This window comes from Macrotis lagotis, chromosome 8, assembly GCF_037893015.1.
Source record: "Macrotis lagotis isolate mMagLag1 chromosome 8, bilby.v1.9.chrom.fasta, whole genome shotgun sequence".
In the NCBI taxonomy this organism is placed as follows: Eukaryota; Metazoa; Chordata; class Mammalia; order Peramelemorphia; family Peramelidae; genus Macrotis; species Macrotis lagotis.
This window is the reverse complement of record NC_133665.1, coordinates 103,452,550-103,475,528: the sequence shown is the minus strand read 5'-3', so window position 1 is coordinate 103,475,528 and position 22,979 is coordinate 103,452,550. Positions and strand designations below refer to the sequence as shown.

Sequence of the window (22,979 nt, the reverse complement as noted above, 5' to 3'; positions counted from 1 at the left end):
GTATATGTATATATGATACATATATATATACATATCTTGATATGTATATTATGAATATGTATATGTGGTTACATGTATGTGTATAAAAAGGTATTCATGTATATTGTGAATGTATATATGTGATTATCTGTATCTCTGCATGTGTGTATATGTGCATATGTGTGTCTATGCACACCCATGTCATGACTCAGAAACAAAGTTTTGTATTCCATATATATGTATGTATAACATCTTCTACTATGTGCCAAGCACTTTACAAATAGTTAGGCACTGTTATTATCTCCATTTTAAAGAATGGAGAAAGAGAACTGAAGCCAACAGAGGGTGAGTTACCTTGACCAGGGCCAAACAGTTAAGTGTTTGAGGCTGAATTTGAAATCAGGCTTCTTGATGCCAATCCCAGAACTTTATCCACTGGGCCATCTGTTACCTCTATAGCTATGGTGCTTGTAGGAATTACTGGGAAGGCAAATATTTGATTGGAGGAAGAAGTAAAGGGGAGAAGAGTGGGGGTCTCACCAGAGACAAAATAGCCTACCAAATATGTAAAGACCTTAAAATTATTTGATAGGAAACACTGCTGATGGAATGTTCAGAACAGTCACCCCGACTAGTCTCAAATAAGTTTACTTTCCACCTTAGCTGAAAGAAAAGAAAGGAAAGGAGAATGAGAGGAAAGGGAGGGAGAGAAAGGGGAAAGAAGGGGAAAAGGAAGATGCAAAAAAAGAGAGGAGTTAAAAACAATGAATTTGAGAAGGTTCACAAGAGCTTTTCATAGTGCTATACAATCCTAGAGTCTAAAAGGATCTTTTAAAGTTATCTAAAGCAAATCACAACCTCAGGGATCTATCTCTATATGAACTCTGTAATAAGCAATCATTCAACCTCCATTCTATTTGAGAATAATTAAAAAAAGGGATCTGTGGTACTAGAGAAAGAAACTGTGGGACTGGTTACAGAGAGTTTTTTTTAAAGGAAATAGAAAGAATACTAGCAAGTAGAAAGGTTCCAGGAGGTTGGTATGAGACCAGGGAAAGTTGAAACAAATGAAGGGATCTAAGAAAATAACTGTCCCTAACCATCAAAGGGAAATGTACCAGGAATCAAATAATTACTATGTTAAGGACTTGAGCTAGATTTCAAATTGTACCTTAGAAATAGCATTCTATAAAAAACTTGCTCCATATATATTTTCTTCAAATATCATATTTAGATATATTTTAATTCAGATGTTCCAATAAATTAATAATTTTTTAAAATAATGAATGGAAAGTCCATAGATCTAACAGGATCTGGATTTTTAATTCAGAATATACCTGAATACCACTACCTCATCATAGCTTTTTTTAAAAAAAAAAAGTTTAAGGCAATAGGGTTAATTGACTTGCTTAAGATCCTTCAGCTAGACAATTATTAAGTGTCTGGGGTCAAATTTGAACTCAGGTCCTCCTGACTCCAGGATCAGTGCTCTTTCTACTTCGCCACCCAGTTGCCCCTTCATTATAGCTTTTTTAGCAGAAAAGTTACTTGATGAGTGAACAATGCCTTTTAGAGATGAATCCATAAACAAATTATAAAGTGACATTAGATGATTTAGTGCAATAGAGAGGCAATAGGTTAATACACTATTGGTGGAGTTGTGAACTGATCTAATCTGGAGAACAATTTGGAAATATACCCAAAGTGCTATAAAACTGTGCATATGCATTGATGCAGCAATACTATCATTAGAACTATATCCCAAAGAGATTAAAAAAAAAAACAGAAAAGGACCTTTACATACAAAACTGTTTATAGTAGCTCTTTTAATGGTAGCAAAGAATTGGAAATTGAGAGAATGCCCATTAATGGGGAATGATTATACAAGTTGAGGCATATGATTGTGTTGGAATATTATTGTGCTATAAGAAATGATGAACAGATTGCTTTCCAAAAAACCCAAGACTTAAATTCAAAGTGAAATGAGCAGAACTACAAAAACATTGTACACTAATAATGATCTGATAATTATGATCAATTGTGAATGACAGCTATTCACATCAATACAATGATCCAAGACAATTCTGAAGGACTTATGAGAAATGCTATCCACCTCCAGCGAAAGAATTGATGGAGTCTGAATACAGATTGAAGCATATTTTTTTAAAAGCTTTATTATACTTGGTGTGGGTTTTTTGTGTTTTATTTTAATTTTTTGTTTTGCATGACTATACATATATGATCTATAACAAATTACTTGCCTCTCAAGGAGGGAGGAGGGAGGAGGGAGGAAGAGGATTTGGATTCAAAATTTTAAAATGAATATTAAAAAATTTTGTTTATATATAATTGAGGGGAAAATATTAAGGAAAGAGAGATGTGGGGTAAAGAACAGTGGTCTTAAGGTCTGAATCTTGGATGTGTTTCATCAACAATGCCCCACCATTTAAGACATGTACAGTGAAGAGGTCACTGGATCACAGGACACAGAATTTCAGTCATTCAGTCCACAAGCATTAAGCCTTTACTATGGGAATTTCAGAGGCCATCTAGCCCAAGGCCATATTTGTCTTTATAATTTTAGTGCCTAACACCACATGCTTGACATAGTAGAAGCTAAATTAAATTGATTTGAATGTCTTGGTATAAAAGTTATGGGCTTGCACAATGGGTCCACGAACGGTGAAGAAATGGAACCAGGAATGGCAGATACTCATTGACTAAAGACCATGGAATGCCATTGACCAAATGTGACCTTTTTAACAGTTAGGGTCAAATGCACAGGTTGCCCCTTTTCAAGATCCAGACTTTGCCTTAGACTCCAGATACCATTCTCCTGCCCCCAACAAGTTCTCATCCCACTTAATAATAAATTAAATATATGGAACTTCTGTCCTTGCCGGGGTGGGGGGGAAGATGGGGGATAAGGGGAGACAAAGAGGAGATTTTTCTCTGATGAGAAGGGGAAAGAGGCATATTTAAATTTGACGCAAGGAAAATTTTCTTGACAAATGGAAAGTCATAGATTCCCTGTCACTGGAGATGTTCTGGTAAAGACTTGACTGAGTCTTGGAGATGTTGTCTATAGAGAGGTTTCTTGTTCATATATGAGTTGGGCTGGATGACCTTTGATCTCTGAGGGTCCTTTCCACGGCCAAGATTCAGTAATTCAGTAAACCCAATCCAGCTGCTGACCTTTGGAAGAGAAGACTGACCCACCAAGCTGTTGTAGCAAAACATTTTATTTGGTGTTGGAGACTTTGCCTCCTTTGTGGCCTAGAACCCAGGGAGTGAGGGCAGGGCTGGGGCTGCTTGGAGGTCTTGGGGAAAAGCTAGGAGTGGTGATGGTACAGATTCCTCTTTTTCCTCCTCTTTTCTTTTTTTTCCCTAGGCAGCCTTCTCTTTGGCAGATTCCTTCTCTTCCTCTAGGGCCTGGATCCTTTCACTTTCTTTAATGATCTGCACACCACAGTAGGTGACAAACAGGATGACCAAGGTGCTTTGGGGGAATCCTAGGAAAGTGAATGAGGGTGCCGTGAGATGCTAAAATAATTCCCTTTTCTCTGCCATAACCTCACACTGGTTAAAGCCACAGACAGCCTCTGCTTACCCAATGGGAGCTCTCTGGCCTACTACAGCTCCACCTCCCCCCCACTAATGCTTTCAAAGCACATATCTATAGCTATCTATCTATATATGTGTGTATTATATTCATATATACATATATACTATATGTATATGTGTATTATATTCATATAAACATATATACTATATGTTTGTATTATATTCATATACTATATGTATGTATGTGTATTATATTCATATAAACATATATGCCATATGTGTATTATATTCATATGTACACATATATGTGTGTTATAGTCATATATATGTATACTATATGTGTGTATTATATTCATATATACATAAATACTATATGTGTGTGTGTGTGTGTGTGTGTGTGGCATTTAGAACTGGATAAGCATTTAAGACAATGGCCATCAGAGCTAAGAGGTCCCTTAGGACATAGAACATAGATTCTTAAGATCTACGAGAGACTCTAGGACTTTCAGAGCTGGACAGTAGAGAATGGGGAAAGAAATCAATGGTCATAGAGAATTATTGACCATCACACGATCATATAGCTGGTTAGGGACTTGAATTAAATTGAATTTTCTGCTTAAAATTCCTTCTCTCATCTCCCTTCCCCAACTGGCCAGGCTTAGTCACTTGGGAGGCCCACCTCTCCCTTTCTCAACTTTGCCCTCCCCTCCCCTTCTCCCTGAAGTCTCCAACATCCCAAACAAACCTGTAAGCAGTAGGCGTCTAATCACTAACTCCATGAACTCCAGGCTGTTCAGGGACATGAGGTTGTACACGATGATGGCCCAGAAGTTTGCAGCCCCAAAGAGAGCTCGAGCTCTCCGGGACATCTGCTCCGACACTGAGGCCTGGCCGGTCCGGGGAAACAGAGGGGGGGGGGGGAGGAGGAGGAGGAGGGGAGGGGGAGGAAGAGGGGGAGGAAGAGGGGGAGGAAGAAGAGAAAGAGGAGGAGGTGGAAGAGAGGGGGGAGAGAAAGGGGAGGGGAGAAGGAAGAGGAGAAGGAGGGAGAGGGGAAGGGGAGGGGGAAGAGGAAGAGGAGAAGGGGAGGAGGGGAGGGGGAGGAGAAACAGGGGGAGGAAGGAGAGTGGGAGGGGGAGAAGGGAAGGGGAAAGGGAGGTGGGGGAGGAGGGGAGAAAGAGGAGGAGAAGAAAGAAGAGGAAGGGGAGGAAGGGAGATGAAGGGGAGGCAGAGGAGGAGGAGTTAGGAAGGGTCAGAGAAGAATAGAATTTTAGGTTTTGGGGACCTTGAGCTCCATAGAGTAGAGTCTGGTACCTCCACCGGGGATAATCTTCCCCTTCCTGCCCCTGCTCTCACTTTGCAGGCAGAAAGCCTGGCTGGTCACCTCTTAGATGTGTGTCCTTAGACAATTCTATACAATGAACCTCAGTTTTCTGTAAAATGAACATTATAATACTTGCAACACACAACTAGAGAACTTTTTAACTCTCAGAGGGTTGCAGAAATGGGAGTGGCTAATATTATGAATTAACTATTGTGATTATTAATCATAGAACCACAGGCTCATGGACCTGACAAACCATCCAGTCTCAGCCCTTTCATCTTACAAGTGAGGAAACTGAGGCCCAATGGAAGGAAATCACTTGCCATCCAAGGTCATGAAGAAGGAAAGTATCAAAGACAGGCTAGAAGCTAGGCCTTGGGCCTCCGACTTAGGGCTTCTCCGGGGCCTGGCCCTGAACACCACTTAGACAATGTAGGCACACTGTGTCTAGTTTCTTCCGCTTCTGGCCCCAACCCCTGCCCTATTCAGCAGAACATTTAGGTAACATGGGGTAAATAGGGAGGAATCATGTGAGGGGCGCTGGGAAGCAAGGGGTTCCCCAGTCTTGGCTCGAAGTCCTCAGCCATCTCATCACCTTCCTTCTCTCTTCTCCTGGTCCTCCCCTCTCCCCTGCCCCAGCTCACCTCCACCTGGGCCACTGGTCCCCACTCAGCAAGCTTCTGTACCCAGAGTTCAAAGTTGAGACCAAAACAGTTCAGGGCAGACCACAAGTAGACAATGTCACATGGCCCCAGCCACAAGGTAGTGATGGCAAAGGTGGCCAGCGTGGCCCCCAGCTCTGGCCCCACCGACTTGTGCTCTCCACCAACAGCATCATAGACATATCTGAAGGGAGAGGGGAAGAGAAGGTTAATTCCACAGAGAATTGACTGCAAGGAATATTGGGAGAATAGAGAGAAAGTGAATCACTGGGGCAGAATAATTTGGGGAGATGGGGTGCCCTGGTCAGCTGCCACCCTAGTTGTCCAGTTCTGTCTCACAGAAATAGCCAATTCTCTGCAACATTCCACTCAGGGACATCCCATCTCTGGAAAATATCTGAATCTAATGAGTCTTTTCCTCCTTCCTTCATCTACATTTCAAAATAAATTTTTTTCAAGGAATGAAAATTGCCTTTCCCTCTTAACCTCCCTCTCCCATTACTATAGAAAAAAGAAGGGAAAAAAAGAATCCCTTATAACAAATACATAAAGTCAAACATAACAAACTCCAGCACTGGCCACACCCCAATCTACCACTGTTCCATTCAGCTCCCCATTCTGCTCAGGGGCTTCCCCCATCCAAAACCCAGGAGTAGGAGACACTCACTTGCACAGCCAGTCATTGATCCCACGGTCAAAGTGCCTAGGATGTGGAGAAGAAATACTAATGGAGAGAAGAGCCGAGGTGGTATGGGCATCTCAGAGAACCCCAAAGGAATACAGATGCATCTTAGCGATCTTTGAGAGCAGGAGGGCACCCCGGGGAACCCTGAGGGGAAGGGGAGATCTAAAAGGACTGGGTTTTCTCGAAGGGGTCTGCGGACAGGGGTTTCTCAGGAAGGAATCAGGCAACAAGGAAATCTCAAGAGACAGAGGTGTCCCAGGGAGTGCTGAGGAGACAGATGGTCAAGGAACTTTGGGGGGGTGGGGAACCAGACGGTCTCAGGAAGTCCTGAAGGGGAGATACAGCTCAGAGAGTTCTAAGAGTATAAGGGTTTCTTGGGGAACAAAGGAATATCCCAGGAACTCTGAGAAGAAACAGGTGCCTTTGGAAGGTTTGAAGGGACAGAAGCATGATTCCTAGAATAAGGGTCCTTTGGGAATCCTGAGGTGACAGGGGAGCTTCAGGGGGAAACCGAGGGCAAAGGGCGATTTCAGAGCATCCTAGGGAAGACAGGAATATTTCAAGGAGCTCATAATGGAGAATGTTTGGGGTGAAGATTAAAGAAAAGGAGAAATGGAGGTGATATTGTGGGAGCATGGTGTGAGCCATTTTGACAGAAGATGGAAAGAGATAAGTTTAAGAAACGGATCACATTCCTTAAACCATAGGAAACATGAGATAGCAATGATAAGTAACTTCCACCATCCATACATTGGCAGGAGATCTCTCTTGGCAGCTAAAAAATTCTGGATTTGACTCGATACTAAATTTATCCTTCCCATCGGGAAAGAAATAACTAGAGAAGTGGTTATCCTGGATCTGAGTATACCCAGCAAGAAAGTAGAGATAATAGGAAAATTCGAGGTGAAGGGAACCTTCAATCTTGGAGCTGATGCTGGAAGAGAGGAGATGTGGGGAGGTCTATGAGAAGCAGTATGGGATAGTGGCAAAAGCTGGATTTGCAGTGAGGAAGATCTAAACTCAACCCCTTCTTAATACTGACTTGCTACGTGACTATGGGTGAATCGCTTAACACCTCTGAGCTTCAGTTTTCTGATCTGTAAAATGGAGGATAGTGGACAGAACCATGCATCTCACAGGATTTTTGTGAGCATTAAATTCAATAATGTAGATAAAATAGTTTGAAAACCTTGAAGCACTCTTTAAGACTGAAAAGCAAGGGCAGCTAGGTGACATAGTGGATAGAGCACCAACTCTGAAGTCAGGAGGACCTGAGTTCAAATCCAGCCTCAGACACTGAATAATTACCTAGCTGTGCAGCCTTGGGCAAGCCACTTAACTCCATTGCCTTACTAGAGGGTCTTTAAGCTCTTATAGTGGGGACTCTAGAAGCCCTGTGGAGTTCTGACTTGGGTCCAGGTGGACCAGATGTCCTTCAAGGTCCTGTCCACCTTGGAGATTCATAGGAACAGGGATTTTCGGGGCGGGGGGACAAAAGAGTCTCCTGATATTATGAAGGGAATTTAGGGGAATATTAGGGAGTTCTTGGAGGGTGAGAGGAATAAGAAAATCTCAGAGAGTCCTGAGAGGAGAGGGATGCCTCCAATGCCCCATGGCCAAAGGGTGGTGGGGAGGGGACAGACTTACGTTTCTGCAAAGACATAGAGAGCTGTGATGCACTTAGGTGCCTGAGGAGGGTCCAGATGATCCAGTCGCGCCACAGTGTTCACGACACCAAACATCACAGCTGCCTTCACCCAGTCATACACCAGATTGGAGTAGGCCAGGCCCGCTGACAGTCAACGAGGACCTGTGTCACTCACTCTGGACTGGGAGGTCATTGCATCCACCACCCTATCTCCGATCAGGCCCTCCCCCTCAGCCACCCTCTACAGAACCTGAAAAGGAAGCTCTCCTGTCACCTCAGGACCTGTCCTTCCCTCTTTACCCTGGGGGTGTGACCTTCACTCCCATTTCCACCTTAGGGGCCTAGTTCTCCAAGGGGCCATTGAGAAAATATCGAAAATTTTCAAAACAAAATGATCTCTTAGTCAGGTGAATTGAGTGACTCATTGATTGTCCTGCCCTGGCCCCCATCATTTGATTCTTAGTGTCCTGCCTGAGCTAGACCTTGCCCCTCCTGCTCACATTGCTCTCCAAAATACCAGGGGTTATTTTAAAGTGACTGAAGGTCCCTAGTTCTGTCCAAAGGAACTCAAACACAAAGATGCTCAGCAAATGCTTTGCTTGTCAATCAAGGAGTAGAACCCTAGGACAGGAGTCAAGCCCACAGCATAATGGAAATATTGGAAGTGGGGTTGGAAGGGATTATCTGGTTCAAATCATATCTGAGCATGAGCCCCCCCACCCCCCCCCACCAAATGGCTATGTGGTCTTTATCTAAAACCCTCCAGGATAGAGCTTCATTACCTCATTCCTCTGAGGTTTAGAAAGTTTGTTGTTTTTTTTTTAATATGGCCATGAACCTAAAATCTGCCCCCTTCCAAGGAACTTCACTTAAGTGTGCTCAGATCATTTTGCTGGATTCTGGGGTTGCTACCAAATTTAGCAAAGCCCTGGTCCCTGATCTTCTGGAGCTCAGTTCTCGAGGTCCTACAGGATCCTACAGAATTCATGTGACAACCCTTTGAATCCTTAAAGATGGGTACCACACATCCTCTCTAAGGTTTCTCTTCTCCTTTCCAAAAGGCCTGGTCTCTGGGTCCTTCACCATCAAGGTCACCCTGGACTTACTCTACTTTGTATCTTTCCTAAAATGTAGCACCCTCAACTTGGACAGTCCCCCTTGTGAAGTCTTTCAAAAGAGAAGGATTCTTATCTCCTCTGCTCTGGACTCTTGGGCTACAAGTCAGGAGATCTGAGTCTCCCATGAGTCCTTGGGAAAATCACATCTTCTTTGGACTTCAGCTTTGTTCTTTTGTTTTTTTCTCGACATGGAGTCACAGAACTTGGGCTTGAATTCATTTCCTAAACCTATCAGCTGTATGACACTGGAAAATACCTTCACGTCTCTGGACCTCAGTTTCATCTTCTGTACTTCCCTACTTCCCCGGATTGTTTTGAGCACAGTGCTTTGTAAACTCTAAAGCACCCCAGAAACGGGAGCTGTTATTGTTGGGAGGATGCTGCTGAGGTCAAGGGAGTGAGGAGACAGTGGCACAAAGGTACTCTTTGTTTGAGGACAAATAGGGCTAAAATTTTAATCTGGGCAATAGAAGAGATGGCGTCACTGTGGCTTGGGAGGAGGAGAGGAGGTTGGGAGAAGAAATGTTTGGGAAGCTGAAATTATCTCAAGAAATGAAGGAGCAAGTGACCAGAGGGGAGGTTTGAATTTTGCCTCTTATGTACTAGCAGGTACATCTGGTACCTCTTCCTGATCAGAATGAACAACTATCTCCATCTTGGGCTCCCTCCATCCTTTTCCTATCTACATGACTCACTTTTCTGACTCATTGCCAGAGCACGGCTGAAGTAGGGAGACCCCTTTTAGCTTGGAAGGGAGCATCTCTGATTCCCTGCCTCCCTATCTCCACCCTATCCCGCCCCCCACCCCACCCCGGTAATGAAGGCTATGCCAGAATCAGAGAATCTCAGAAGCATTTCTTGGCCAAGAGACCCCAGAGTTCAGAGACAACAACCTTATGTTGCAGATGAGGCCTGGATCTGACACCGGACAGAGAAAGAGACTTACTCAAGGTCACACAAGAAATTATAGCCAGGAGTTGAACTTAGATCTCTGTGACTGCTTTTCACTAGCGTTTGAGATATATTCCCTTTGGAAGTCAAAGTCCTTCAGGGTCTGGCCACAACCCACCATTTCTATCTTTTTTCCTCTTCACAGCTCTTCCCATCTAGCCAGGCCTATTTCTGGTTTGATTTATGGTATTATTGCTTGCAATTCCTTGGAATTTGCTGCTCATGTTCTTCCCCTATTAGAGAAGGTCCATCTGGAGCACACTCCCTACTCCACCATCTTTCACCGACCAATCTGAGCTATTGGAGTTTGATCCTTATTGTGCCAACCACAGAGAATTGTCCTACTCTGGTTTCTCACAGTTCCAGGGGTGTGCCCTCACCCCTTTTCCTTCTCTTCGCACCTCAACTCCTCACATAAGGACACCAAGGGGTGTTCTTATCTCTTCAACCAGCCTATAAGCTCCCTGAGGGTAAGGCCTGGATCTGCTCATCTGCCCCTCTCCAAGCTAGTAAAGGGCTGGGTACACAGGGTAGGACTGATTTTCTAGACTCTTCCATGGTTTTCCATTGTCCACAGGCAAAACTACAAACCCTTTGTCTGACATTTAGGAATATTCATAGTTGACTCCAGTTTTCTTTTCAGTGTTATCTCCTGCTAACTTCTCCCATTCATTCCTACCAGGTTCCAGTAAGAGTGACAAGGAGGTATTTCCTAGTCTTATCTTGTCCTTTCTAGCCTCTAGACACTGGTATCCACCATGTCTTATTGCAGGAACATGTCTCCTCATTACTTTCCTTGACAACTTTCTCTCTCCCCCTACCAAACTGAAAAAGATCTCTACCTCTCAAATTTTTACCTAGAATACTTTGTCTGGGGGTCTCTGTCTTTTTCATCCATCACATTCTTCCTTGAAATAGTTATCAGTGTGTGTGAATAAATAGATATACTTGGGCATACGTGTATATAGCATTAGAGTATAAACTCCCTGTGCAGGAACATGTTTTATACCTTTGCATCATCTGTCCTGAACATAGGGACTTACAATTCAATTCCATTCCAATTCAAGAAATATTTGGTAAGTACCAAATAGTCCCTGCCCTTGGGAAGCTTCCATTCTACTAGAAGGCTGCAAGGGCCCAGATAAATAAAATACAAAATTTTTAGAGGAGAAAGCCAAAAAAAAGAGGAGAAAGCACTAAGTGGGCACTTAATAGCAGTTTTTGGAATTGAATTGATTAGTTTCCCTCTCTAAAAGAATTGGGGGGGGGGCTTTGACCAACTTCTGATTAAGTCTCAGCTTTCTGACACACATTTATCTCACACACACACAAATATACACATATGCATATATAGACAAGAAATAAACATATTAATACCCAGGCACAAAAATATATCCATAGACACATGAATATAAACACAGCAACATATGCACAAAAATGTATATATGGAACATAGATGCCCATCTCCCCTCTCCTACCCTACCCTGTCCTTACAGAGCTCAAAGTCAAATGGAGACAAGACAAGACTTGTGAACAGGGCAGAGTGTGAAGACAAGAGAGAAGAGTGTAGAATCGAGGCTGGAAGAGGGTGGGGAGGGAAGGCTGGGCCAGCTTTGTAAAGGGCGAGAGGAGAAGGGGGATTGAGTCGCATCTGGTAGGGCAAGAAGCACTCACAGAGGCATCAAGAAGGAAAGGCACAAATCTCAGCCCTGCCACAGACAGCAACTGTGTGACCTTGGACCAGTGACTTACCCTTTCTGGGATATGAAGAACATGCATAAACACATGTGTGTATGCACAGATCCCCATAAACACACATGGATGGAAACACAGAGTCATACCCATATCTAGACACATTGCTCACTCTTTGGAGATGGATATGTCCTACCCCAAAATCTCAAATCTGCTCAGGTCACTGGAGGTGGGAGACTTTGGGAGTTTTCTAACACACACAAATGCTTTCTCTAAGCCATTTTTGTTTGAAAAAAATCAGTCTAGGCCCCAGAGGAAGGAAGGGAGCCACAGGCATGGGAGAAAGACCACTGGTCCCTATCAGATCCCACATCTAGTCCGCACCCACCTAAGGCCCAGTCTGAGAGTCGACTGGTGAACTTGAGGTCGTTAGGAATGGTAAGGATGTAGAAGAAATGAAAGAACACGTCCACGGCCACAATGGAGGCCAGGCTGAGTCCGGCCTGGATACCGATCTGCCACATTTCCCACTCCCTTCGAACAGGTTCCAGCTGGCTCACCTGGGGGTGGGGGGAGGAGGAGATGCTTACCTGGCTCTGGCCTCACTCTACTGGAGTCACAGTCCTGCCCTTCAAGTTTCTCCCACCCTCAATCTAATTTGGGGGTGGGGGGGAATGCAGCCCTGCCCTCAAGGGAGTTCATGGGGTTTTTTTGGGGGGGGAGTGGGAGAACATGATTTCCCTCTGCCCCAATTCTCTTACCTGGGCATGGAACTTGTCAAAGGTCATGATGGGTCCAAAGAAGAAGAAGGGGAAATAGAAGTTGTATTTGAGCAGGTCTAGGAAGGAGTAATTGTCTTTGGGCCGAGCACAGTTCTCCAGGGCAAAACTCATGCATCGGAAAATCGTGAAGCCGCTGCCCCCGTAAAACAGCACATCTTGAAGATCAAAAGTGCCTGTTACAAACCCGCTCTGGATGAAAAAGAACAGGAACCGCACTCACTGGCGGCACCTTGGCATCTTCCTCCTCCCCTCCCCACATCCTCTCCATCCTTCAGGATCCAGTTCAATCCCATCCACTGAGGAAGCCCCTCCCGATCACCCCAGCCTATGGATCATCTCACTGATCAGATCTGCAAAATGCTCAGCACGGTTACTTGTATATAACAGGCCCCTCAGCACGGTTACTTGTATATAACAGGCCCCTCTACATAAATGCCTATTTCTCACTGCCTTCACTTCCCTCCTTCCAGCCTATTCAGGCTCACTCATTCATTCATTCATTCATTTACTCAGGTCTTCAGGAAAGGTCCTTTCCTGTTTGGACCTAAGTGCCACAATAGTAAAGGAGAATAAAGGAAAGAGGGAATCTGGTCCCCAACGTCAGGAAGATCACTGTTCAGGAGAGAGACTAGGAAGACCCAACCCCGTCCTTACAGAGCTCAAAGTCAAATGGAGACAAGACTTGTGAACAAGGCCGAGTGTGAAGACAAGAGAGAAGAGTGTAGAATCGAGGCTGGAAGAGGGTGGGGAGGGAAGGCTGGGCCAGAAGGGGAATTGAGTCTCATCTGGAAGGACAAGAAGCACTCACAGAGGCATCAAGAAGGAAAGGCACAAATCTCAGCCCTGCCACAGACAGTAACTGTGTGACCTTGGACCAGTGACTTGCCCTTTCTGGGATTCAGGTTATAAAAGAAGCAGGTTTTTCCTAGAGTAAACCTGCATTCCCTTCTGACTCTAGGGGCTGGGACTCTTCCCTGGCCACCTGGGACCCCTCTTTTCTTCTCCCCTCTCCCACCCTGCCCCTGTCTCAGGAGTACCTGCCATGAATTGGTGGGCTCCAGTTTAAAAGAGGCCAGACTGGCGAGACCCAGGAGAAAACAAAGCCACCGCTGCTTGAGCAGAGAAATCGTGTAGAGACCCAGGCAATGCGCCAGCAGGAGCAACATATATGAGTGGCCCATGGTCCCCAGCACAGCTAGAGCCCCATACACTGCATACATCCAGGAGCGGAACTGTGGGAAGAGAAAGATAGATGAAGGAGTAGACCCAGTGTGGGAGGAGGCTTGGAGGCACCTTGAGGAAGTTGGGCCAGCCCTAGGCTGGGAGTCAGGAGACCCGACTCCCCTCTATCTCTATCTAGGAAAATGTCCCACGTGACCTTAGAAAAGTCATTCTTCCTGGGTCCTCTAAAATGAATTTAGACTGAAGGATCTCTAGTTCTGACATACTGTTCAGTTCTGTTCCCCAAGCATTCATTAAATATCTTTTGTGAGCTAGACATAGTAAGGGAGTACAGAGATAAAAACACAATAGTCCCTGCCCTCGAGGAGTTTATAGTTCAATGATTCTAAGTTTGTGGAAGGACTTTCTGCCAGAGTCTGGGACATGGGAGACCATAAGGGGACATGCATAAGACAGGCAAGGGAACAGATGAGGTGACATCTACTTTGACTCACCTGTGGGGCAATCATGGAGCAGATCTTGCCAAAGAGCACGTGGCCCGAGAGGGCAAAGATAATGATATTACGGAAGGAGGTGAACCACATTACCCACTCGAAATCTGCTGCATCCTGGTGGAGGGAGAGATCAAATAGAAGGTCTAGGTAACATCATGGAAAGAGTATGGGATCTGGGGTCAAGAAGACTCATATTCTTGAGCTCAAATCCAGCCTTAGACACTTACTAGCTGTGTGACCCTGGGCAAGTCACTGCACTCTGTTTACCTCATCTGTAAAATGAATTGGAGAAGGAGATGGCAAACTACTCCAGTACTTTTTGCCAAGAAAACACCAAATGGGATCAGGAAGAGTCCAACATGACTGAAATGACTCAACAACAAGAAAGGAAGTAGAGAGATACTAGAATTCTCCTCCAGTTTAGGGGGACAGGGAAGGGAGTAGGGACTTGGATTTGTGCCCCCACCTTATGGAACATACTTATCTGTATTCTTCAGAGTCTGAATAGGATGGCATTTACTTTCTTTTGTGTGGGGTAGATTTCCACTAATGGCCAGGTCAAGATTATTAGTCTAAGTCAATATATACCATGGAAACAATGAAAAGACTAGCAGACTGCCTCCTGTGGGGGGTGGGGGGAGGGAAGCGAGATTAGGGGGGAAAATTGTAAAATTCAAAATAAATACATTAATTTTTAAAAAGATTATTTCTACGGTTGCTTAAACAGCCAGGGTCACCCATGGTTGGGGACCTGGAACTTTTATCTCTTACTCTACTCCCAAACATTTCCTCTCAAATTTAAGATTCCACCATGAGTACTTTAACTCTTAGAACTGAGTCTAGTATACAGTGAGTGCCAAATATATACCTATAGTTTGAGAAATTTATTTATGTATTGGGTTAAGGCAGTGGCTGGGAGTTATGGAATTGATTACAAAGGGTTCATAAATCCACACACCAACTCAGCTTCCCTCACTGACAGAAGATGCAAATGAATGAGTGCAGTAAATAAGAGGAGAGACCCAGAGGGTGAGTAGGCCTCACATAATAATATTTTCTTGTGCTTCTACATGCTACTGTGATTAATAACCTATCGATTCATTTCAAAATTTCCTGAATTCATAGCTGCTTTTTGTTAATCAGCAGAATATTGACAGTTCAACCAGCATTCCAGATGAGAAGTGGGTGCTCAGAGAGACTGTTTGAAATTAAAATGAGGTCTTGGGAACCACTGGGTTCTGGTTTTAAAGATTAAAGTCAGAGAGCCCAGGATAGGATCCCCCAGTTCGGATACTTTCTGGCTGTGAGAACTGGGGTATCAGTGAATCTCTCTAAGCCTCAACTTCTTCACTTATAAAATAAGGAGTTTGGACCAGACGATCTCTAAAGTTTCTTCCACCCTAAGTCTTGTGATTCTAAAATTTGTTAAAATCCAGATCCTCTTGAAAGGTGAGATCTGGTAGGACATACCAACCCTGGCAAATTGATTGTCTGATAGAAGGGATCCTAACAGGAAGGAATAAAAAGGTGGGTCAACTTCAGCTGGGAGAGTGGTTTCTGGTGGAGAGCAGGTTTAGGCAAGGGAGTGGTCAACCGGAAACTCCCAGACCCTACTGGTGGCAGCCAATATATAGGACAAATGACTGTATCAGAGGCCTAAGGGGTTAGTAGCCAAGAAGGTGCAAGAGATGGACTTATAGAGTAGGGGCCCTTCATTCCTGCCCGGTCAGCTCAACAATATCGTCTTCCTGTCTCTCAGCCCTTCTTGTGAAATAGGAAATCCTGATGGTCTAGGGAAAGAAAATTGGGGAGTGGGTACCTACCATCTTTCGTCCGATGTAATGCCAGCCAGGCTGTATTAAATCCTTGAATGCCTTCCTGTTCATGCTGTCTGAAAAAAAAAAAAAGATGAAGGAGTCATTGTTATTCACATAATAGATTTGGGGAGAGATTCCTTGGATCACATCACTGGCTTCTCTGAAGACCAGAGTTGGGCACAGGAGCTTTTACATGGGAAGCAAGAGAGGGAGGGGAGGCGTTCCTATAAATGCTGTCTTTGTGTGTGTGTGTGTGTGTGTGTGTGTGTGTGTGTGTGTGTGTGTGTGTACAGATATATGTGTGGGTGTTTCTATAATCTGCACCTGTGCTTCTATCATTGCCTGTTGTTTGGCTCAGAATCAGGACTCCTGGGGTCACTGACACATACTGGCTGTGTTACCCTGGATGGGTCATTTATTTTCTCAGAGCACTATTCCACTCTCTGAGACTGTACCAGAGCAGGTGCCCATCTGCTGATCAAGGCACAGAACTTGGCCCTTCCCCAAATATCTACATTTGTGTATATTCTAGAACCTCAGAGGTCCTAGGAGGACCCTTCTTGTCCAGTCTATCCCTGAATAGGAAACCCCATTTACCATCTATCCTGTTTATGACATGTTATCCTCTGACCTTTGCATCCTGCTCTGGAGATGGGGAAACTCACCCCCTCCTAAGGCAGCCTATGCATCTGGGTGTGCTTATGGAAGGAGGAATATCCGGGAACATAGGTATATTTCTCAGTGTATATATATCATTCTCTAAGTATATCTCATGATGATAATGATGGTTAACATTTATATAGCACCTACTATTTGCAGGGGAACAGTTAAGTGAATTGAGAGCCAGGCCTGGAGTCAAGAACATTCATTTTCCTTAGTTCAAATCTGGTCTTAGACACTGGCTGTGTGACTCTAGGTAAGGCACTTTATTATGTTTACTTCAGTTTCCTCAACTGTAAAATGAGTTGGAGAAGGAAATGATGAACCTCTCCAGTATCTTTGCCAAGGAAGCTCCAAATGGGGTCACAAAGAGTCAGAAATGCCTAAAAATGACTAACAACAATAGTAAATGTGTAGGCACTGTGCTAAACACTTGATAATTGTTATCTTATTTGAGTCTCACAACAACCCTAGAAAGGAGGTGTTCTCTAGTTTACAGGTAAAGAAACTGAGGCAGAGAGAAGCTAGGTGACTGGCCCAGGATCTCACAGTAAGTGTCTGAGCCTGGATTTGTGCTCAGGTCTTCCAGACTTCAACCCGGGCTCTCTTTGCACTGTGCCATCTATTGATATCTGTGTGTGGTCACCCCCACGCCCTCTTGGCACCATTGAGATCCAACTCTGGAAGTGATCTCAGGTGGGCTTTCCTCCCTACAGCATTGCCTCCCAACCCCTTTCTGTCTCATCTCTGTCTCTCTCCCTCTCCACTGCCCCCACCTCCTTCTCCCATTTTTATCCCACCCTCCTCCTTCTTGTTCTCCTTCTCTTATATCTCCTTCTACTCCTGTTTTTTTCCTCCTCCTCCTCCTCCTCCTCTTCCACCTCCTCCTTCTTTTGTTCTCCCTCTTCTCCTCTTCCTTGTCCTCTTCTTCCTCTTCTTCCTCTCCTCTTCCTCCTCCTCTCCCCCCCATCCCAATTCTAATAATGGTAGAGTATATAACAATGTGATTTCTCCTATAACTACTCCATTAGGTAAGGAATGTACTTCTGATTGATTATCCCTCTTGTGTAGATCTAAGTGACAAAAGCAGAAAAAGAAGTGTACTGGTGTAAATATTAGCTTCAATTTTCAAAGGGCTCTAGGTTTATAAAGCAGTTCCTTCACAAAAGGCCATGAGATAGGTGATACAAAGGTTTTCATGTCCGTTTTATGGATGAAGAAACTGAGGTCTTGAGAGGAGCAATTTGCTCAGGATCACAGAGATAGAAGGCATAGGAATGGAGATCTGAAACCAGGGCTTCTGAGTCAGAATGCCAAAGGAATGAGAATCTCTCACTCTCTCCATCCTCATCCACCCCTGTACCTCCCCTCTTCCCCCCAAGAAAACCCCCAAAGATAACTATCCCCTTTTTTTTTCAACATAAGAACTTACCTCTAGATGCCTCAAAGAGCCCATTGCCAGCATAGCCCAGAGCACCCACAAGAACCAGGGCATAGATGGCCAGTTCAGGATGGGGCAGTGAAGTCTTGATGCCCATCCTCAAGGAAGGAGACCACTGGGGCCCTGGAGTTAGAGAACAGGACCAGAACCAGGTTACCTGCTTTTTCATGTTTAGAACCCAAGCAAGATAGCACTAATGTGCTTCTATCAGTGTCCCACTCACACCTGTCCTGCCCTTTTCAGTTCTTTGGCCTCTCTTGGGGAAAGTCGGTGTTCTACCCTGGGAATGCTGGGTGTAACCATCCCTCTCTTCAGGGCATTCCTGGTTTGAGAGAGGGAATCATAGCCCCTTGTCCTCAAGCAAATTCCCTTCCCCATCTGAAGGTGAGAACCAGCCCTGCTCCTGTGGGAGCCTCTGAACTAAGGAGATAGAAAGAATAATAACACTTCTTGAATGGAGTCAGTTTTACTGAAAGAATATTAATGTGAATTCTTCACTTACTATTTTTCAGTCATTTTCCTATTGGTAATGTCTTTGAATTCCTACTGGACTCAGACAGTAACCCTTTGAAGGAGACAGGGCAGGACTATTTAGCCCTATTTGATAAATAAGGAAACTGAGGCTCAGAGAGGTCTCAAATTGGCACAATGATGATATGCAGGCCTAGGACAAGACCCCAGATTTCTAGATTCCCTGGGACTCTGATGCGGACCCTTCAGGCTCCCATAATGCATGGGAGTCATTTCCCTCAAGTCTACCACCCTACCCTCCTCCACTTTCTCCCCATGAACTCCCCCCATCTCCTAGTGCCCAGTGAGTATCTCCCATCTGTTTCCACAAGGCCCAGCGGAGAGGGTCTTTACCTTGCCTGGGTCCGGGTCTCCCAGGAGTCCTAGAGTGGACTCAGAATGGAAGCAAGGCCTGGTCCCTCCTGCTGCCTCCCTTTCAGGAGCCTGGTTCCCCGGGCCAGCCTGCTCCGGTTACTGCCTTGGCTCTGCCACCACGGCCCAGGGCTCAGGTTCCTGAAAAGGGAGGGGAGGTGGAGTAAGGCCAGCTTATCTCCCTCCCTCCTTCTCAGGGGCCTCGCCCGGCTGTCCAGTTCCCCAGGCTGGGCACACTGAAGAGATAGTCCCTTTCCTTTCCCCATTCATATCTTGAGGCGAAGGACCCACAAAAGGCCCTTAGATCCAGTCCAGCCCTGTCCCCTCTCATTTTACAGTTGAGGAACCTGATGTCTAGAAAGGTCTGGCAGATAACGTACCCAAGGTCACATAGTAAGTCATCCGATCAGGACTCGCACCCAAGTCTTTTGACTCCGCGTCAAATGTTCTTTCCACAACAAAGTATAGTACTAGCTTATAATTTATGTTAATATTCATGATATTACTATAACAACATACTCATTTTATAGACGAAAGAACAGACTTGAAGAGGTTAAATGAGGGATTCGTTCCACAAGGACCTTCAATTCCAGTTTCTTCAAGCAACTATTAAAGCATTGTGCTGTCTTGGGCACGGTGAAGTACTCCCTTTACTCCTGGGGCAACTGGGGTAAGAGCCAGGCCTGTTGGGATCATATGTTTTGGAGTTGGAAAGAATCTGAGATAATTTTTTTTAGTTTTAGGTTTTTGCAAGGCAATAGGGTTAAGTGGCTTGCCCAAGGCCACACAGCTAGGTAATTATTAAGTGTCTGAGGCTGGATTTGAACCCAGGTACTCCTGACTCCAGGGCCAGTGCTCTATCCACTGTGCCACCTAGCCACCCCGAATCTGAAATAATTTTGTCCAACTCTATTTTATAGATGGGGAAATTGAGGCATCAGATGGGGGAGGGACCTACAAAAATATTCCAGAAGTAAATGGCAGGGTCAGGATTCCAAGACAAGCTAGAGTTCTTTCCCTGGCCTATGCCATACTACCTGTCTTCTTAATGAATCCTCATCCCCCTCACTGAGCCCCCATCCTCAATGAGCCTCTATGTTCTTATTGAGTCTTCATCCCCAACAATGAGCTGTATTGCCTGTAGTTTCTGCACTTAGCTCCCATCACCTCACTTAACCTGTCCACCCCTGCCCTTCACTGAACCTCCATCCCCCTCCCCAACCTCCCCTCACAAAGCAGATTTCAGCTTCATATAAGACACTTGTTAGAGCTGGAATAGAATAGAGCTTCTGGAGGAGACAAGTTCCCATCCCTGGAGGTCCTCAGGCAGGAGCTGGATGAGCCTAAGATTCCTACTTGGTTGAACTAGATGCTCTGGGAGGTCCCTTCCAACTTGTGACACAGTGACAGAACCTTGGAGACAGTCCAGCCTCCCTCCCTCATGTTACACATGGGGAAACTGAGATCCAGAAAGGGGGAAGAGACTTGTCCAGGGGGTCATTCAGGGAGTTACTGACTGATCTAGGACTTGAACCATGAATCTCATGATGCTGAGACCATGGCTTCTTCCATGGAAATGACTAAGTCCCTCAGTTATACTGACTAGGTCTCTCTACTGCCAAGCCCCAAGGAGGTAGGCATGGACTATAGGATGGTGTGGGTTGTGTCCCCACCTCTGACATGGTTTCCTGAGAGCTCCCTCCCCTCATCTACCTCATTGCTATCTTTTTTTTTTTAGGTTTTTGCAAGGCAAATGGGGTTAAGTGGCTTGCCCAAGGCCACACAGCTAAGTAATTATTAAATGTCTGAGACCGGATTTGAACCCAGGTACTCCTGACTCCAAGGCCGGTGCTTTACCCACTATGCCACCTAGCTGCCCCACTATCTTTTCTAATAACATACTTTGTGAAGGTCCTAGTTTTTCTCCTTCCTTCCCTCCCATTCATCTATTTCCTTCCCTTCTCTTCCTCCCTTCCCTTCTTCTCTCTGTTTATATCTTCCATTCCCTTTCCCTCCAATTAAGCCTTCTCTCTCTCTCTCTCTCTCTCTCTCTCTCTCTCTCTCTCTCTCTCTCTCTCTGTGTGTGTCTCTGTCTCTGTCTCTCTCTGTCTCTCTGTCTCTCTCTCTCTGTCTGTCCCTCCTCCTCTTCCTTCCATCTGTTGCTTGCCTTTCTTTTTTCCTCCCTCTCTCCCCTTCCGTCCAGCCTTCCTTGTCTGTCTCTCCTTCTCTACCTCCCTGCCTGCCTTTCCCCACTTGTCTCCTTCTCTACCACTTCCCGTCCTTCCTTCTCCTCCTAACTGTCTCACACCCCCTGGAGCCCAGCTGTTCCATTGGGATACAGGATCTAGTTCTGACAGGGCTTTCCTGGGATAGGGACTTGGAGAGCTCAGAGGCAAGGCTCCTGAGACTTCCCAGCTGGGCCCTCCTTGGGGAGAACGCTGTGAGCATCAGCAAGAACACTTCGGAGCAACTCCTCCCTTGCCAGATGAGGTCAGCAGGGAGGTCAGCCCCGCTGTGACCACAATGGCAAAGTTCCTGTCCTTTGCTAGTAGAAAGAGAATTGAATTCCGAGATAAGAGGACATGGGTTTAAATCTCAACTCTGTGACTTTAGAAAAGTCATCTCTTTCTTTGACTGTTTCTTCATCTGTAAAATGGGCATAAATGTACACACTCTTCCTCCTCCATGTGGTTATTTAGGTAGTCCTGGGTCTGATCAGAATCCACCCCCCTCAGAATTCACTTTTCTTCATGTTGTATGTAGAAAAATCCATTCAGGATATGTCTACAATCCCATTTTCCAGGGAAAGAGACTGGAACCCGGGGAGGTAGGACTTTGTCACAATCACAAGACAGTGATGGAGCTGAGGCTATATAGTCCAGAGCCCCCAGCACCTAGGATCCTGGCCCAACTCTCCCATTACATCAGGAGAATGCAGGAATCTATAAACTGGATTAGCTTAAACCTGAACCAAGACTTTGCAAAGTGGAAGGGACACCAGACTCAAGAGTTTGGATCCCAGCTCTGCCACTGACTCTGTGACCTTGGGTAAGTCACTTCCCCTTCTCGGGGTCTCAGTTTCCTCATTTGAAAAACGAGGATGTTAAACCAGATGATCTCTAAGGTCTTGTTTAATGTTCCAGTCCCGTAGCCCCTCTCCTCCCAGAGATGATTTCCCATTGACCAGAGGTGGTCCTGGGGCCTCTGGGGGATAATGCTACTGGAGTCAGTGCCTGAAATTGAAACCAAGAAGTAAGGCGAGAGAAATAGCTTTGTCAGCTGCCTCCCACACGTCCCTTTCCAATTTTAGCTTTCAACAAGGCCCCTGGCAGCCTCGGCCTTCCTGCAGGGGTCCTGGGAGGTGTGCGCTGTGTATGTGAAGGGGCCACGCTGACAATGCCCCTGCTCCCACTGCTGGGGTCCGCGTCCAGATAGATCCTAGGGGCTGAAGTGAGACCGGAGAAAGGGGTATGTGGATGATCCACCCTGGGCACCTGGGCACCAGACCCAAGACACTTCGTGGCCTTCCTCCACCCCCTGCCCCAGCTGCCTCTGTCCTTGCAGCCTCCTTCCCACCCTGCCATTCCTGCCCCAGACTTGGTGGCATTACAGATGAAAAGCAGACTGTGACATGGGGAGAGGGGGAAGGGACTGGGGGGAGGTCCTAGTTTGTTCTCCTGTGCCCCCCTCTCAGTCTGTGGGTCCCTGACACCCAAAGTGTAAAAAGAGTTTCTAGTCTGGCAAGGGCATGCATTGGCTTGGCACTGACCTTGAGAAAGCTGCTGGTGCCCCTTTGGCACAGTCCCCAGAGAGCGTCCCCAGGGAGCCACAAGTGGGGTGAGGGGAAGGTAGGGGAGCAAGCAGTGCTGGGCTCAAGGGATGGGGGCTGGCACCTGGATCTGTTCCTCTGTCTGTTCCTCTGTCCAGCTGTGGGTCCAAGAGGACTGGGCTGACCCCCGGGGAGGGGGAGGTGACTGTGTCTGTCTGTCCAGTAGTGGGTCCAGGAGGGCTCTGGGGACCCTTGGGCAGGGGTGTGTCTCCCCCTCCCTTCCAGCCCCACCGAGCTGAGCTGTGAGTGGCGCCCAGGCTGCAGAGAACTGG

At 45.8% G+C, this 22,979-nt stretch overlaps 1 protein-coding gene across 5 annotated transcripts; it reads right to left on the bottom strand.

Annotated features, from left to right (window-relative positions):
- Nucleotides 1-1,804: 1,804 nt before the first annotated feature.
- On the bottom strand, nt 1,805-22,978 carry HHATL (hedgehog acyltransferase like). 5 transcript variants are annotated; one of them, XM_074197851.1, is made up of 14 exons: nt 22,772-22,978; nt 19,398-19,561; nt 18,861-19,019; nt 17,988-18,119; nt 15,902-15,969; nt 14,079-14,192; nt 13,440-13,634; nt 12,382-12,591; nt 12,009-12,180; nt 7,859-8,003; nt 6,194-6,250; nt 5,509-5,710; nt 4,289-4,430; nt 1,805-3,491 (listed from the first exon to the last, which is right to left on the bottom strand). In XM_074197851.1, the coding sequence occupies exons 4-14, from the start codon at nt 18,091-18,093 to the stop codon at nt 3,367-3,369; spliced, it is 1,536 nt and encodes a 511-aa protein (XP_074053952.1). In that variant the 5' UTR covers nt 18,094-18,119; nt 18,861-19,019; nt 19,398-19,561; nt 22,772-22,978; the 3' UTR covers nt 1,805-3,366. The 5 variants fall into 5 exon arrangements, with proteins under 5 accessions (XP_074053952.1, XP_074053951.1, XP_074053950.1 ...); XM_074197850.1 differs by lacking the exon at nt 19,398-19,561 and having other exon boundaries at nt 22,648-22,978; XM_074197849.1 differs by lacking the exon at nt 19,398-19,561.
- Between the last annotated feature and the right edge of the window lies 1 nt (nt 22,979).